The sequence below is a fragment of the Sphaerodactylus townsendi genome, linkage group LG03, assembly GCF_021028975.2.
Source record: "Sphaerodactylus townsendi isolate TG3544 linkage group LG03, MPM_Stown_v2.3, whole genome shotgun sequence".
Taxonomy (NCBI): Eukaryota; Metazoa; Chordata; class Lepidosauria; order Squamata; family Sphaerodactylidae; genus Sphaerodactylus; species Sphaerodactylus townsendi.
This window is the reverse complement of record NC_059427.1, coordinates 60,415,432-60,434,236: the sequence shown is the minus strand read 5'-3', so window position 1 is coordinate 60,434,236 and position 18,805 is coordinate 60,415,432. Positions and strand designations below refer to the sequence as shown.

The 18,805-nt window shown below is 42.8% G+C and overlaps 1 protein-coding gene across 5 annotated transcripts in view; it reads right to left on the bottom strand.

Annotated features, from left to right (window-relative positions):
- The window catches only part of RAF1 (Raf-1 proto-oncogene, serine/threonine kinase), a 56,586-nt gene that overhangs the window by 25,053 nt on the left and 12,728 nt on the right, over window positions 1–18,805 (bottom strand). For 2 of the 5 annotated variants that reach the window (XM_048490726.1, XM_048490728.1), the window contains exons 2-6: window positions 9,608–9,834; window positions 6,297–6,409; window positions 5,340–5,442; window positions 3,390–3,547; window positions 1,060–1,158 (exon numbers count right to left, since the gene is read on the bottom strand). In XM_048490726.1, coding sequence (XP_048346683.1) covers window positions 1,060–1,158; window positions 3,390–3,547; window positions 5,340–5,442; window positions 6,297–6,409; window positions 9,608–9,814 — 680 coding nt within the window. In that variant the 5' untranslated portion in view covers window positions 9,815–9,834. Of the gene's footprint in view, window positions 1–1,059; window positions 1,159–3,389; window positions 3,548–5,339; window positions 5,443–6,296; window positions 6,410–9,607; window positions 9,835–11,140; window positions 11,264–18,805 lie in introns of those variants that run through there. The other 3 variants (XM_048490729.1, XM_048490730.1, XM_048490727.1) reach the window with 2 other exon arrangements.

Genomic DNA, 18,805 nt, shown 5'->3' with positions numbered 1-18,805 from the left:
GTTTCCAGCTATCTCTTTGTCAAGTGCTGATCACAACAATGTAATTCAAAGCTGTTTGTGTGTTCAGATCACTTAAAAATATAAAACTGCTTGAAGACCAATAGTGACACAAATTTTAAAGAACATAAATAGTTGATAAGCATTCTATAAATTCTATCAGCACTTAATGTTAAACTAAGATACCCAAAAACTACTCATGTCTCATTTTCTTGCAAGCATCCACTAATATACAATTAACAAGTTAATACAACTGGCTAGTTCTTGAAAGTCACTGAAAAAACAGTGTGTTCATTCTATACAGTGTTTATCATTCAAAATCAATGAAAGCTCTTTTCTCAAATTGCCTCTGCCCTATAAAAACCATTCAAATACTTGCACACTTTTAATATGTTGTGCAAATTTCTGGACAATTTAGGGAATATTTAGTCACAAATTGATTTGGCAAGCCACGCCCAAATTATCTGCATACCCATACCAAGTAGACACTGTTTCCCTGCTATATTCATCTTCATATCTACATTATAAAGGAAAATATATGGGCCAGGTGTTGTCAAATATTTCAAAGGAAACTAGGCAGTTTTATCACTAGAACTTTGTCTTCTGCAGTCCAAACAAAAACTTAATTACATAGACATAGCTGCTGAGTTGAATATTACTGACTCCTTCAGCGTGTACTGGGAGCTGGGGCTCCGTAGAAAAGTGTCTGCATGCAGAAGGTTCTCGGTTCAATCCCTAGCATCTTCAGTTAGAAAGGACCAGACAGTAGGTGGTGTGAAGGCCCTCTGTCTAAGGCTCTGGAGAGAGCTGCTGCCACTCTGAGTAGATAGTGCTGTCCTTCATGGGCCAATAATCTGATTCAGTATAAGGCAGCGGTATGTATGCTTAGGACTGCAGCATTAGACTGCAGATGAGTGAAGTATTTCAAATGGTGTCGCTTACACAAAAAGACACATGTTTTAGTCATAAAACTCAAATATTTTACACATCTCACAGGGAAAGTATTATAAGATTAAACTCTTTTATTGGTGAAACTAGTCATGAAATGAAAATACAACTTACTTTACAGGTATCCGGGACACAGACTCCCGCATTCGGCGTGTTGTTAAGGGAGGAAGCGTAGGAACACCACTGTCACCCACATTTGAGTGTGGAAATAATCTGAGATCAAAAGCAATGTCAATGAGCAAACACAATTAAAGTGAAGTTTTACTACATCCAATTTTACAACATCCTTGACTTTATGTTCTAACCAATGCAGTCCAAATGACTGAATTTTCCTCTAACAGATAAGTAAAAGGCAACAATATCACAGAACATCTTGAGCCTATATCCTTTCTTGGAATGTAAAATCTGAATGGGATTAGTTTTGCAAATCATTGCAAAAGAGCACATTATTTACTATTCTTCACACAATGCCACATGCTAAATTTCTTTTGGTATCCTTACATTGTGCTCTAAAAAGAGAAGTATTAATTTGAAAACTGCATTATATTGAATGCAAGTACACACGGAAAACGAACCACACACATATGCACACTAGAGGCCAAACATGTACAAATGGTAACCGTGCAACACACGAACTTCTAGAGTTTAATGTATGCTTATATTCTGTAAAGCCTATGAGGAATTGGAGGGGAAGGAAGATGTAATCTTTTCCCTTCCCGTAATGCAACAGTACAATAATGCTGAGGTCCCAGGCAAGTCTTCTGCCTCAGAACTGCTTAGAGATGCATGGACAGGAAGCTGCTAATCTAGTACTCAAGGGAGAGGCTGTGGCTCTGTGGGAGAGCATCTGCTTGGCATGCCTTGTATTCCATCCTGTCAAAATTTAGGCTAAATTCCTTTCAACCAGAGGCTTTGTTTTTCTGCTTAATTTAATCTGAAAAGAACATGGGGAGGAGCTGAGACTTAGTGGCAAAGCAGCTGCTTGGCATGCAGAAAGTCCCAGGTTCAGGCCCCAGCATCTCCAGTTACAAGTACCACTAAGTGGGAAATGCTTCTGCCTAAGATCCTGGAGGACTACGACTAGTCTGAGCAGGCAATGCAGACCCTGATGGGCCAACGGCCTGATTCAGTATAAGGCCAGCTTCATATGTACTCACTCAGCAGGAGAATGCAGCAGAAGGGTTTCTGTACTATTGCTCCCCATAGTGGGAAGGGGAGAGGGATTGAAACTGAGAGACAAATACCTCACAGCATGCATCCTCATTTCCAACTTCAAGATCACGCAAGTTGTTAGGGGTTGTGACCCATTCACACATTAAAGAATGCTTGGAGGAACAAATTCATCAGCCCATTCAGATGGGAATTTTCCCTTTCATTTTTCAATAACTTGTTTTTCTGCATACCCAGGCAGCCACCCCCCTGCTTTGTCTTCCGGTCACCCCATCTCACTGCCTTACTACCAGATCTGGACTGGAAGAAAAAGGGCTGATGTTCTGATAGGTATGGATACCTGTTTGCTGTTGGAAACTTAACATTCAAAATACCATTTTCAGGGAAAACTTCTGCACTGTTCACAGAGGGCTCCTAGGGAAATCAGTCATCAGCTGGATGCTTTCTGCTGTGGACCAACTAAGGACCTCACTTTTGGCACAGCAGAAGTCTGCACATCTACAGCCCATGTGTGTTCATTTTCAGCAGCTGCTCCCACTCTATTTGGCTGCCTTCCAAATATGGATACAGAAACTCCCACACACGCTCTCTTTCCCGCAAAAGGTGCGAAGTGGAATGATTAAAAAGCACATTCAGTGGAAGTAATTAACATCTGGCAGCTGGTAGTGACATCTCAGTTGTAGGTGTTGCAGTTTTATCTTGATTTATGTTTTTCAACTATTTTTTAGTTGTATGTTTATAATTTGTAAGCTGCCTTGGGCAATGTGGGAAGAAGGGATATAACTATTTTAAGTCAGTGTGTTGTTGTGGTCAAGAGTGGTGGACTCTAATCTGGAGAATAGGGTTTAATTCCCCATTCCTCCACATGAGTGGCAGACTCTTATCTAGTGAATCAGATTTGTTTCCCCACTCCGACATGCCTGCTGGGTGACCTTGGGCCAGTCACAGTTCTTTGGAACTCATTCAGCCCCACCTACCTCACAAGGTGTCTGTTGTGGGGAAAGGAAGGGAAAGGGGTTTGTAAGCCCCTTTGACTCTCCTCACAGGACAGAAAGGGGGGGGGGGGGAATAAATCCAAATTCTTCTTCTTTGCCTTCAATAAATAGATACTTACAAGCCCCTATACCAATGACAATATGGTAGAAGATGGACAGCAACAAAGGCTGCCCAGCTTGCTCTCTTTTTACTGTTCAAGCTTCTGCATGCTACATAAGTACAACTACTTCACAACATATCAGACAACTAGTTTCATCATTTAATAAACAAACTCTTACAGGAGTTGCCGGATGTTACTCCAATCCACACACATTGTTGGAACTTTAGTGCTGCAGTGCTCATGGAATTTATAGCCACATGTCTGACACCGGAACCCATTTAGTAAGAACTTCTGGCAGATATCACAAAATGCGAGCTTCAGAAATGTCTTTCGTGCCTAGAAAACAAATTTAACTGATTTATTGCAATTTATGTGCGAATTCTGTGTAGAAATCTCCAAGGTCATCTGTAAGTATTATGGACGTAAAATGAAACTAAACTTAAGTAAACATTTGTTTCGAGTTGTATGGTAACTCTACATTCACAGAGAATTCACTCTATAGCATTTGAACTGTCTACCTTTTACAGTTCAGGATGTTTGCAATGTTGAAGTTTTAATACACTTTTATCAGACAATCTTATGTACATTTTACATTTAGTTTTATAAATGAGCACAATTTCAGTAGCTGCACTGCTTTTAACGTGAAAGCAGATCCTATATATTTTCACCTACATGGACAACTGACTCTACCACCAAAGCACAGCTGCAAAATCAAAGGAAACAAGTTTGGGTAGCTGTAATGAAACATGAGAAGCCAATTTTCTAACGGATCAGGGCACTAAATTTATAGCCTAGGCACTAGGACTAGAGAGTGGTTTCAGATCCCTGATCAATATTCAATTTTTCTGTTAAGTGCTAATCCCAGACTGAAATTTTAAAAAAATTACTGAATTTGGTCACCACCACCACCCTGCCCATTCTGTCACTCTCTGCTGTTTTCTACTCTTGCCACTTCTTGCTTTACATTCAAAATTTAGAATAAATTGGTTTGAAACCAGACTTTGTTTTTCTGGTTAACTTAATCTGAAAAGAGCTATGATGGCACATGGACAGGGGCTGTGGTTTAGTGGCAGAGCATCTGCTTGGCATGCAGAAAGTCCCAGGTTCAATTCCTAACATGTCCAGTTAAAAGGAACACACAGCTGGTGATGGGAAATTCCTTTGCCTGAGACCCCTGGAGAGCTACTGCTAGTCTGAGAAGACACCACTGATTTTGATGGGCCAATGGTTTCATTCAGTATTTGACAGCTTCAAGTGTGTCTATCATAAATCATCACACCCCTTCCAGAAATGCTACTATGTTTCAGAGAACTGTGACTGATCAGTGGCAAGTAAAGAAGACTCTGTAAGCATGACTGGTTGTTATCTGAGTCAAGGAGAGGGCTGGAAACTCTTCTCGCTTATGGAGACTGAGCAATAACAGGAATGGGGTTCTGCAGCAGAATGGGGGAAAACACTGGAAATTGCCAGTTTAGTTGGGATCCAAACCAAAAGGTGCCCAGAGCATGAGTCAGAGCTTACTTCATCAGACACAACAAATGAACATTTTAGTGCATACATTTATAATGAAGTAAAATAATATATTTATACTAAAACTGTATAAAATATCTGCCTAATGGATGTATACTTCATGAATTTGATGAAGAGAGCTCTCACAAAACCTCATGTTGGAATAATTTCCATTAATCTCAATGATGCCACTAGATTGCTGTTCAATTCTGCTGCAAAAGATTAACACAACTACACATCTCCAATTACCACTCTGTGTGGAACTACCATGCTCAGACTGCATTGGCTTGCAACTAACCCAAAACACACTGTTGAATTAGATGTATAATCATTCAAGGGATGTTACAATTAAAATTAGAATTCATTAGGAAATATGGACACACAATTTTAATCTTGATATACAAACATCTGGATTCCCAGTTCCATGAGAACACTAAGTAAGGAACATGCCACTTACTATTCATTTCTTGTCAAGACTGGAAAGATAAGAAGCTTAAATATGCTATAGTGACATATATTATATACTGAACGTTGCAAGAAAAAACATTAAGAGAGTCTCACTGAATATCGCTATAGCAACAGCTCTCACACAAAAGTCTAATTAAGAAGAGCGACATACAAAGTTGTGTGTTGTGAGTGGAACGTGATCAAGGAAGTCCACTTGCAGCTCTTCTCCAATCAAGGATGCAGCATCTGTGCCCCAATCCAATCGTGATTTTTTACTGGAAGATGCAAACAAACATACTCAGAAGTTATCAGTAGCACTTAAGTTCTTATTCCGACCTACTGATTTAACAGAACCACCTTAAACATGTACCAATAAACTACCAATAAACATATTGCATTCTAAAGCAATGGTCACTGTGGTTATCAGACTATTAACTGAAGACAATGATACAGAGCCTGTGTAATGGACTTGAGCCCTGCCCTGACTTTATTTGAAAATAGCATGGCTCTGATAGCAGAGATGAAAACTGACAAAAGATTGTGGCTTAACACAATAGGCAACACAAGCCTTCAAAGGCACAAAATCAGTTTAGTTACATTCACTCGCAACTTGTTAAACAATCATTTGGTGTTAAAAAGAATAAGTGTGTTTACCACGTGAAGAACATTTTTGTTTAGGTATAGAAATGCTGAGCTATACCCCACAAAGAATTGGGGGGAGGGGGGGATTGCCTGTATTTCCTCAGACTCCTTCCTCTGTTTTACTGTTTGGGGAGAGGGAGATTTCCCCGTCTCCCAGGAGCAATATTTTGGATGTATTTTGGATTGCAGCAGAAAGGAGGTGAGGTGAGAACCAAGTGCTTTCCATGGGTTCTAGGCAATTATAATCAGCAAAAACAATTAGTTTTACTTGTTACAACACAACCAAATTAAGCATTTGCCAATGCGAGAGTTTAAAATAAGCTTAACTCTTCCTTACATGGAATACAAAAATGCTGCACTAATTTAGCATTTATGGTAATTAATACTAACAAAGCAGTAAAATGCAGAAAGGAAAGCAGAACAAAAATGAATGGGAGATAACTGTTTAAATGACCTTTGCCCACTCAACTTAATTGATAGTTCTTACCCTTTGTGTTCATTAAGCAGTCTAAAAACAGCACAACACTCTGGCTGCAGACCTCTAACTTTGAGTGCTTTCATTAGACAATCATGTAAGGTCATCCCGTTTCGCACATTAACCTGTTGAGTAAAACACATAGTTTAAAAAAATGCAAACGGAAGGTCTGGAACAAATGACACTACAGTCATGGAACAAGTTGTGAGTAGTTGGACCCTTCTCCCATTTAAAGGGTGCCATGGCAGCCAGGGGGTCTCCAAGACCAACACCAAAGCAGAATGCTGCTCCCACAAAATGTTTTGGAATCCATCTTGTGTGTCAAGCCTGGGCAAGAAGGAGGTGGGCAGCTGAACTTTTCCCCTGGCTTCACAATGGGGCTAGCTAGACTTAATTGTATCACCCTATGGTGATTTAATCAAGCACTGAGCTGACCATTTCTCACCCTATCTAAACCCATCCCTCCAATCAATCAGTATTCAAATCAGTGTTCCAGAGAATAGTCCTGGCATTCTCTTGAGACCTGGTGACCTCTCCTACTCTTTTGTCAGGATCCTGGAAAAGCAATCAATTCTTTGTTCTCTGTCTTTCCTGCCAGCTTGCCCCAGGACCCATTTTAGAGTATAAAAACAGGTCCTTCGGCCATAATGTGCGTGTCCTGGATCAGTGCACCCACTCCCACATGGGCTTTGGCTTCTGGAAAGGCTGGTCATTTTCCTCCTCAGCACTGCTTTCCTGGACTTTCCTTCACGACGTTAACTATCACCTTTCCTAAAATGCTATGTAAACCTCCTCCCTTTTCTCTTAATCAGCTCTTTTATGCTTGGCATGTGTATATTTATTGTTTGAAATATTTTTTATTATTTTGCTTCTTCAATTAAGCCCATCTCAATTATCACAATCACCTGCTAATTTAAGAGTTTTCACCTAGGACAATCCTGGTAGACACTGGTTACTGATCCCATTTACCCCCTCTTGCTCTATCTCCCCAGCAAATTCCCCCAACTTAAGTAGAGATTGCCTGTTCTGGGTAACAAAGTAAAAACATTTTTAAATTAGACCAGGTGCATTCACCCAGCTGCCTTTTTAAACTGATGACTACAGGTTCTTAGGATAGCCTGTTAACTCAGAACTCACACAACACAAGAGCATTTCTGGATCAAACTAATATTCTCTCTAGCCCACCCTGTTTCCCTATGGCTACCTAGATGCCCTTGGAAAGCCTACAAACTTTCCCTACAGTTATACCTGGCAAGTGATATTGAACAGTGTGCTATCATCTGAACATGAAAAATCCATTTAAGCGCTCATTTTTGTAGTCCCTGCTAAGGTTACAAAAGAAGGACAATGGGAAACGAAGAAGTTCAAAGTTGTTTAGTAATTTTATCTTGGTCGTTACTCAGTCCCATTTTGTCATTCTACTTGTTCTTTTATAAGCCTTTCCTAGCTCTTTAACATTTTTTTTAACTTTGCACAGTATCCCAAACTGTGCACAGAATTTCAAATGCAACTTCAGATCAATACAAAAACATTAATACAGACAGGTTCATTTGATTTCAATTCTTTCCTAATACTCACCAATAAAGAATTTGCCTTTTTCTCTGTTACTGTCTAGTGTATCAACATTTAATAGAATGACCATCTTCCATTGGCCCCAAGGTCTCATTTATTTATTCCATTTATACCTTGCCTTTCTCATCTTTCTGGCAAGTCACAACCACTGTATATGAATATTTTTGCTGCAATGTACTTTATACCTGCTTAATTTAATCTTGTTTGTCATATTATTGTTCAATAGCCCTGTCAAGCGATCCTTTTGGAACTCTTTACAAAACTCTTTGGCTTTTGCCAACCTTAATAATGCAATGTCATCTGAACATTCAAACATTTTGCTGTTCTCCCTTATACCAGATCATTTATGAATAAATTAAGTTGTCTCGGTTCTAAACACAGATCAGAAGAGATCTATTCCTTCCCGCTATGGTGAGACATGCCTTCTGGTTCCTGTTGTTTAACCAGTTACTAATCCCTGACAGTATCCATATCTTATCCTATGATTGCTAAACATACTTATTTGTCATTGGCACGAGACTTCCATTAAAAGTGAAAAAAACATTCAAAAGTCCAAGCAAGTGCCTACTAACCATCCTTACCCTCATTCTTGTCAACACTCTAAAGAACTCTGACTAATTGGGAAGGCAGGGTTTCTTTCCAAAAGCCATGCAGATTCTCTCTCAGCAAGGCTAGTTCTTTTCACATGCACTGTGTCAACAGGAACTTCCCTGCCTGCCCTGCTTAATGACATCCCTCCCCCCACTGGTCCTAAAGAGCAGAGGACTCCAAGAGGAATACTAGGCACAACTGAAAGGTCAGTGGGAGAGACAACTGGCACAAACCAGTGGAAAACAAACTATTACGTGAGTCTTCTATCCTTCATAACTGTTAACACAGAATAGATGTTAGGTTATTTACCTCTACATTCCTGGATTCCCTTTAGTCCTTTTTTAAAACTGGCATTTTTTTCTAGGGACAGTCATGCTGCTAACATTGAAGCGTGTATGAATGGACTCCTTCTCTTTTCGAATCCAAATTCCCTCCCTTCATTCCTTTGCGTTACCCACAATCGGTAGAGTGTCTGCACTTTTACTGTCCCCAATGAAGGCTAACAAGGGTTTCCATCTTGACCAGATTAAGAAGGAACTTCGTTATTTTTAGCCAAAGTTGATGTTGTCGTAGATGTAACACTAAATGACATATTGGAAGAGGAGGAAAAAGGAGTAGGTAACCTACATCCTGAGCAACCATACATAGAGAAATAGCTCCAATGTGTATTGTAATACCTGACAGGAAAGATGCAAGGTCACATGACAGTCCCCAGAAAAAAGTAATTCAAAGGAATCAATACATTCCAGTTAGCATATGATATTACAGTACGTCAGGTTAAGCAAGCTGAACAATTTTATAATGTTTTTTAAAACCTTTTAAACCTCTGGGTTATATATACGCCTCTTGAGTCAGAAACCACCCAAAAAGGGGAATTTTTCTGGCCAACACTACTTTATTATGTTCAAATAATTCATCAGCAGAGGGCAATTTATAAAATACAGAATCACACATTCAGTAAAGTGACACTAGTCTTATTGCTCTTCCCAAAGTTATGCATGTGTACACTCAGTCAGCAGACTGAATAAAACATCACTTTATCTATCCTGAAGACTCTACTTTTAAATCTTAATACCATACTGGTGAAAAGGAATGTTTATGCATCAGGGGGATAAGAACAGCCAATCTTTCATCTTGCACAAAACAAGAAACAGGCTCACCACTGTGCGTTGCTTGTTAGGCAAGAAAACACGAATAGTATTGCTTGTCTTGGAGGAATCTGAAAGCTTTCCATCATCAGATGCTCTGCGCTGATAACCAAACTCCTGGACAATGGTAGGTGAAATACAGTTGGAGCCATTGAAGACAGAATCCTTTAAGCCAATTTCTTCACTAAGAGCCTTCCAAGCTCCCTTCATTTGCTCCATTGAAGCAGCCTATATGGAATCTGTTTAAAAATGAGAAAAATACATTAACATTCTGAAGTCAAGCCTTTAAGAACAAAACTAAGACAGCTTCTGTTTGTCCTGCATCAAGATGTCAGTCAATGAATTATAACATACCGGGGGATTGGCTCTAATGAACCACAAGTGTACCAAGCTCATGGGAGAGATCTCATGCAAGCCATTTTAACCCCTTAAGTAAAAAACAAAGGAAAAGTATTCCTGAGGAGCAAAGATAGACAGGAACAGCACCAGGCCTAAGGGGGAAGGGGGAATCAGCCACAATCACCACGCTTCACTCATGAACACAATAGAAAAAGAGGGGGGGAGGGGTGTTTGTGGAATCAGTCCCCAGACTTCATCTTACACTGTTTGGGATGTCTGGGCAAGGAGACTGGGTTGCAGTGGGAGGAAGCTCAAGTCTCTTCCCATGAATATATGCCATTCACAGATGGTGACCCCCTCCAAGTACGAAAGCTTTGTTACAGCAGCCACACTTCATTTGCTTCTGTAAATCAGCATATTTCTGCAAAAGCACCTTGTAACATTAAAGTATTGTTAGGCCAACTTTCTCACTGGAAAGAAGTCTACCAGTCCCTTCTGATGGCACACAACACAATAAGTATTCCACCAACCCAAAAGAATGGACTGGTGAGATGAAACTCAGTATATTTTTGTATAGTCAAATAGGAACTACGTTTCTCTAAGGAATTTCTATCGAACAGAATAGTATTAAATATGAATGTGGTTGTGCAATTTACAGCGCTCGACTATGACTCTGAAGGCCTGGATTCAAATTTCCACACAGCCATAACGCTTCTTTTTCACCATAACCTGTCTCACGAGGCAACTGTGAAGTTAAAACGGAGACGAGAATGATCTGTTTACCATCCAGACGTCCACAGAAAAAGGAAAGTTTAAAAAGCTGGACTCTAGATGAAGTCAATCCCCAGTGGTGCTGTTAGGAGAAACAATATTTAATCTGAACTAAACCCATTGGCAGGTATTATAAAATCAAGATTTTATTGTACATTTAGGTGGGCTGTCAACAATTTAAGAATTTAGATTGGCTTTTACCAATTAACTGATTAACTTGAAATAAATTTGCATATAAAAACACTGGCATAAATGCCTTTAAAACAATGACAAGTTACCACTTGCCATACTTTTTTAAAAAGGGGGATTTATTAAATCTCAAACTATTAAAACTGGCTTCTACCACTTAATCTACTCAAATCCTAGTTGATTTAAAAGAACAATCCAGCGGTGGAAGAAAGCCCATAAACAAGAGATGAGCTGGCCCAGCCCTACCATTGCAACCTGCCCGTTCTCCACCAGAATAACCTCCTGCATCAGTGTGGGAAAGACACGGGCCAGTTCATTTGCTGCTCCAGCTTAGAAAGATTCCCAGAACCGGTGGAAAGTTACACCTGCAAAAATAACAGCATAGCCCTCAGGCACCCATGATAGCTACTGAACACAACAACACCCATCCCAAGCAGGCATCACGCTGCCGCCACCCCCACCCCCCACCCCCCACAATCCCATAGGATGCAGGAAAACACATGGTTGGAACCCTCCGGTCCCTGCCTGAACACTCCTCCAACCCCATCGTTAATGGTTGCTCTCGCCAGGCAATATAAATCCGACGTTGTGTATAGGCAGGCCAGATACCAAGTTGCACAGCACATAGCCAGAATTGTGGGACAGCATCTCACCCCTCGGTCTCGGTGGTGGTGCAATCGCACTCCCACTCAGGTGAGGCGCACCATGTGGGAACACTACTCACTGACAGGGCAGATAGACAGGAGAAGCTGCCATAGAGCAGGCCTCTGCAGACCGGTTCCCGTTCAAGGAGGATGCCCTTTTGCAGTCACAAGAGGGCACCCTGGTTCCCTCCTGCAGGCAGACTGATCCGCAGGATCTGCAGCAGCAGCACACCAGCCAAACCTGTTGCGTCTGGCAAACAGTCAGGGAATTAATATCTAAGCAAGGGGGACAGTAGGTCCATAACTACTCCTGACTGGCTCCATGGACACATTCAGGCAGCTGTGACAAAGGGCACTCTGTATAGGCTGATCTTAGAGTGGCCTACACAGATACACATCCCATGATTTTGTATGGGATCAACAGCCTGGAAGGTGTCCATAGCACTGTTGTCCCAGAGAACAGCTGACCACCAAGGCCTGACCCCATCTGACCAAAGTCCATTCTCAGTGTACACATCCACACACCTACCTGGAACCTCAATCTAGCACCCCTCCAGGTACCCACCTGCCACTTTCATTGACAGCCATCCAGTAGCCCAGAGCTGTCTTGTATGAGCAGTCTGCCTGCAGACCACCAATTATGATGAAGACAGCCAAACCAGCAAGGAAGCTCCTGGGCCAAAGCCCCCTCCACACCCCAACCAGAACCACTGAACCCTTTTCCCAGGATGCTGCAGGTAGAAAGGGGGCAGCAGTTAGCTGCACATTTATAGCACTGAACAAGGGTCAGTGTTGCTTCCTTTCCAGGTAGGACCTCTCTGGCAATTTGTTGACTTGCCACCCCATTGCTAGATCCAGGGACCATCCACAGCAGCACCATGACCACCACTACCCCACCTCTGGAAGGTCCTGGGAGCATAGTGGCATAGTGGCTAAGAGCAGTGGCTAAGAGCTGGTGCACTCTGATCTGGAGGAACTGGGTTTAATTCTCAGCTCTGCAGCTTGAGTTGTGGAGGCTTATCTGGGGAATTCAGATTAGCCTGTACACTCCCACACACGCCAGATGGGTGACCTTGAGCTAGTGGAGCTCTCTCAGCCCCACCCATCTCACAGGGTGTTTGTTGTGAGGGGGGAAGGGCAAGGAGATTGTAAGCCCCTTTGAATCTCCTACAGGAGAGAAAGGGGGGATATAAATCCAAACTCTTCTTCTTCGATCACCCAGCCCTTGGCCCTAGTGGAGCAGTGGAGGGGGCCAGTGTGAACTATACTGTCACAAAGTTACAACAGCACACAAGAATCAGGTTAACAATAAACTTTAGTTTGGAAATACACCATTAACAAATACTACACTATTTAGCCAAGGTTCAACCTTGGTGTAAGGGAAATCCTGGATCAACAAAGTCCCAGGCTGCACAAGTACCAGCAAATAGCACAAGAACACCAACTACTGGGAGCTGCAGAACAACCCATCCAGAGGCTCCCCAAGAAGTGTCAATGGCCTGTCCATGGCCCTGGAAATTTGCAGCAAATGCCCCCAGATTTCCTTGAGTCCTATTGGTGACAGATGCATGATAATCAGCAGTGGTTAGGTGGCTCTCCCAGCAGTGGTTAGGTGGCTCTCCCAGAGCAGCAGCGGCATAGGAGGTTAAGAGCTCGTGTTTCTAATCTGGAGGAACCGGGTTTGATTCCCAGCTCTCCCGCCTGAGCTGTGGAGGCTTATCTGGGGAATTCAGATTAGCTTGTGCACTCCCACACACACCAGCTGGGTGACCTTGGGCTAGTCACAGCTTCTCAGAGCTCTCTCAGCCCCACCTACCTCACAGGGTGTTTGTTGTGAGGGGGGAAGGGCAAGGAGATTGTCAGCCCCTTTGAGTCTCCTGCAGGAGAGAAAGAGGGGATATAAATCCAAACTCTTCTTCTTCTTCTTCTATTGCACAGGAGAAAGGACATACTGTCTGTTTCATACTCCATGCACTAAGTGGCCATTGCCACCTGGTTCAATCTGACCTCTAAACAGTGTTGGACCATCAATATGGTGATGAATGGGAGTCCTGCGGAAGAAAAAGGGGAGACTGGGGCTCAGCATGCCATGAGACCACCTGGATTCACTCCTGCAGCCTTGCTGGAACACAGGAGGCAGGCACCCAGCCTTGCCCCAGGCCCAGCCCTAAGCTCACCCACAGCCTGCAAGGGGGATGCTCACTTCTTGTGGGTACAGCAGGCAGAGAAGGCATCAACTTCAGGTCCAGGATAGCAGTCCCTTCCATGGATGTCAGATGTTCACTGTGGAGCATGGCACATATGGTAAAGAGTTGGCAATAACTAGGTGATGTGTGGCCCTGCTGTTGTGTTGGGCAGTGGGTTCTGCCAAGCCAAGTGGCTGTGGACAAGGCATTGCAGCAGGCAAACTGCCATGTACTTGGATGGTGGGGTGAGGTGCGGTTGGGGAGATGGGAGGGATGCAGCACCCAGGACAGCTCAGCTGTCAAGACCCCAGGCATATAGTTGAGGACAGTGTGGTGAATCTTTTCACCCTCTTCTTCATATTGGTGATTGAGAAGGAAATGCTAAAAATATAGCATGAATGAAGGGATGCTGTATCCCATGATCAGTGACTCTGTGTGCCACGATGTGGACACCAGAGAGACGGGGAGCTCTCGCTGGAGTCACAGATGGTAGGCAGTCATGCATGGGATAGCTGCTGAGGGACACATCTGTGGTGATTTATGACCTTGGGCCAGCCCCTACAACCCCTCCCACACCACCAGTGGCAGGATTCGTCAAGCGCATGCTCCTGGGCTGGTCTCAGCAGTGTGCCTATGGTGCAGGGCGGTGCCACCGCCAGTGACCTTCAAGAACCCACTGTCACAGCTGCTTTCCTTTTGGACTTCCCATTCCATTATCCTTGGCGCTACCCCCACTGCACCACATGAGACATGGATTTCCTATCTAAGAAAAATTTAAAACCTTCGACATACAAATCATATTTATCCCTGGTTGAAGAAAACTGCAAGAGCTTGCTGTTTTAGCACACTGCTGTTCTCACAGACCAACCAGCATGGAATTTCTGAGAAGCCAGAACAACAGATAGATCTGCTGGGGCAGGGATGCCTAAAGCACAAGATGGGGGGATCATACTGGACTATGATTGGGAAAGATGTTGTCACAAGTAATTATTGTTGTTAGCAAATTTCTAATATCAATCAATCACCTTGCCTAGGGGAAGGCCTGCTTTGGGGGAAAGAACCTACATAAGGGACATAAAACCTAACAATGGATGAGTACTGCCAAACAGGTGAAGACAAGAGAAACTGGCATCTACAAATTGGTACAGGGTCTCATCTCATGAACGGAAGTCCCACCCTCACCCAGGGGTAGAAGATGCAGAAAGGAAGAAGTCAGGCATAAAGGTCTGTGAGTTAGAACTGCCCTCAGGAAGAAATAGTGCTGTGTAAGATGGAATATACGATCACTCTATGAGGACAAGTCACAAGATCCCTACACCTGTCCTGAAGGATGGTAATGTTCCTGAAAAACCCGAAGAGAACTGGAATAAAGACCAGGACTGTGAAGCACAGGTAGGACACACATTTCTTTGTTTTTCCTGAAAACTGGCTCTCTGGTTTCTTTCTTTCTGGTTAATCTGAGACTTTATGTCAAGGCGTGCTGAATTACTGAGATCAGGGAAAGTTTGATCACTCTGCCTTTGAATCCCAACAACCCCAGAATTTATTTTTAACATGGGCCATTCTCCAGGGTGTCCTTGCTTGTGATCACTCCTTGGGCACAGAGATGTAGAGCCCCTTTTCTCTCCTTTTTTAATTGCTGCCCCTGTTCTGTCCCTTTAAGGAGGTGCAGTATGTACTGCAGGTGTGACCCAGCAGTGAATAGCCACATTTCCTGCCATCCTCTCAATCAGCATATATGTCCAGGGGCATGCTCCACAAGGTTGCCAACCTGTGGTTGCCTGATTCCTCCCCTTCCCTTTCCATCCCAACCATGTCTCTGTGCCATCTTTGTAGTATCAACAGCATAGCAGTCAAGGATGCCAGCACGTTCAAGTTATGTGCAGCCTCCCTGCCACGTTCTTTGGCTGCTCCCCAACCATTGTTAAAACCCTTTAACGAATGGACTAGCAATGCCACAGATGTGCCAGCAGCCTCCACTTCAGCAGCTCTCAAGATTGGGCGACCAACCTACCACCGCTTGCAACCTTCATATTTATTTTAGAATATTTTTATGCTGCCTCTCTAGGAATCTGCCTGTGGTAGCTTACAAAATAAATATATAGTGAAAATAAATCATTAATATCTTAATTAAAATCCAGCATTAAAAAAGCTCCAGTGCAGCCTGAAAACATAGATCATAAAAGCAAACCAGATTGATTAAAGAAAAGCACTCCCTTAATTAAAAGCCCAGGTGAATAGAAATGCTTTGGCATGGGGTCCAAAAGACAGTAACTTAAGTGCCAGGTGAGTCTTGAGGGAGAGAGGCTACTGTTGAAAAGGCCTATCTCTAGTTGCCTCCACCTTACCTCTGAAGACACAAGGCATGGACACAGCAGGGCCTGCCTCGCAGATCTTAACTTTGGACTTCTTTTGAACCATTTAACAGGTTATAAATCCTATTTTTATTACCAAAACAATCCAGCTGAGGAACAGTTTGTCCAAGGCCACCCACTGCGAGATAGGGTAGCTCTGGGATTTGAAATGTAATCTCCTGTTTCTAATAATATTCTGTTCACTATATAACCTTTACAGATAAGAACTAACTTTAATAATTTTAAGTACTAATTTCTTAGACTCAGCATAAATTGGCTTGTTTCAAAATACTCTGATCCCAATCACGACTCAGTAGCTGAAACTAACTGAATAGGTTTGAATTGAGATTTGGTCAATGCCGCAAAGACCGTGTGTAGTCTCCACAAAGGGAACCTGTGGTTAGTTGGAGGTTGAGATTGTCTTACTCCCTTTAAAAACCTGATCACATCCGGGTGATAAGAGGTTGGAACGTCTTGAAAGGGCTGCCAAACTGTAGTCAGAGCAGCAACCTCTCATCTGAGGGTTGAGCTTTTAAGCCTGGCTCTACAGGAATTCCTTCCTGCAGGAATTCCATTACTGATGGCAGTGAAGTATTTACTGGATCTACCTGTTCCTCCTTTGTCCACTGGACAAAGGCTTTCCAGGAAGAATGATAGATCCTGACAGTGGATGGAAGCCAGTAGTGTGTTGATGACGTCCTCAGAGTATCCTCTGGACTTTAGTCATTGCCTTTCAAGATCCAGGTGGTCAAGCTGAGCCAGACTGGATTGGGGTGCCAGATGGGACCTTAAGAAAGGAGATCCGGTGTCACTGGAAGTCGGAGCAGAGGTGCCCTGGCTAGTTCCTGGATGGCTGATTGAATGGGAAACGCCTTGCAAGCTGTGGCTCTGGTAGACTCCGCTGCCCCCGTGAAAATTTTCCCTCTGAGGGTAAAACTCATGATCCGCCATAACGGCGATAGGAGGCAAAAAGGCAGAAAAGAGAAGGAACAAGGTGGGGGCACTGAAGTGCTAACTAACTGCACCCCACAGACACGAAGACTAAGAGACTCCACTCGAAACACACTGACAAAGGGAGAGAAGAAATTAGACAGAATTCAGACAAATCAGACAGAAAGGAAGTCCAGCTAAGGAGTCCCAAAGAATCCGTGCACTCCCTGTCGAGGCAGGAAAAATACTGAGGAAAATGGAGTCTGCACAAAGGCAGGAAGTGACAGATTCTTTTTCCTGCCTACCTGAGATGGAGGTGGAAATCACCCACCAAGATGGCCTCTGCCTCCAAGAGAAGGGCAGTATTAGCAAGATCGATGTACCACTACAAGAGACAGTCTGAAACCCATACACAACAGAAGCCTGGGGTGGGGAAGACAAGCATTAACATTTAGCAAAACGAAGCCAAGTAGAAGGCTGCGGAGTGAATGCTTCACAAGCTGAATAAGGCCTTTCTTTACTGGCTACTAGCTTTATGTCTGTCACTGACGGAACTCAAAGCAGTCTCTGCAAACTGGCAGGGATGAGCCAGGTCTCAAGAGTTTGCAGAAGTCCTACATTAATTTGGGAACCTCGTTGGAGATGTGCTTCCTACATCATAATTTCCACAGGTTAGTAGAGATAGCACTGAACATCAAGACTTTGAATTTTTCTTAGCAGAGGCAAACAATAAGGTTGATCATGTTAACCATGTTTAGATATTGATGCTTGTATTACTGAACTATGGAAATGTGAACATCATGGCACCTCTTATTTGCCTGTTTCAATATTTTGACCTTTCTTCAAGGAGCTCCCGGCTGCAATGAGTCACATCATGCTTGGATAGGGCAATCCAAAATTCAAATTCCTCCTCCTTATGACATGACTGGTGATCCTTGGCCAAGGAACTGTCAAGCAAACCTACTTGACAAGGTTGTTGTAAGGTTAAAATGTTTCTCTGAGATCCCTGAAGGAAGAAGAGGACAGAACTATAACAAGCTCAGCTCAATGAAGATCTGCCTCAACTGGCTGTCCCTTAGAAAACAACAAATCCCCTATAATATTTTTTTAATTGAGAACAGGGGTCTGAAACCAGTTTTTTTTTTTTACAATATCAAGTGAATTGGTTGGGCTGTTTTCCTTGCTCTAGGGTAGTTAATTTAGGACAGACTCCTTCAACATGGGGTAGAATTTCCAAATAAATAAATGCAGAATCAGAGTGAAAACTTGGCTTTGAACTTAAGAACTCTTCACAAGGCCAACTAGGGAGGAGAAATAGGGAGGAGAAGAACTGTATTGAGGAATACCACATGGTATCAGATAATTCCTATTTCATATTTGACAAATTTAACTATCCACTCTCTGTACTATCCATGTACTTCTTCAATCAGGAGCTCAAACGTTATCAATTTAAAATACCATTCTATCTTTGCTTCCCATACTTTAAAGGTTTAAAGAGAAATAGTAAAAGAGCAAAAAGATGGCAATATCTAAGGGTACGTCATGTACAAAGGAAAAATGCCTCCAGCTAAGCAGAAAAATTCCAGGCAACCATACCCCCATGGGCGCCTGAAACAGCAACATTGGCACGAAGTAATACAAAATATTTTCCCCCGACTTGCCTTTCATATTCACCAAGGAAAAGTCTTCACCTCTTGCCCAGCTGCAGAATCCAGCTATTAAAAATAACAAATGCAGACAACTGCCTGAGGAGAAGTTCTGGCTTCAGTGGCAGAACAATGATTACTTTACTGAACC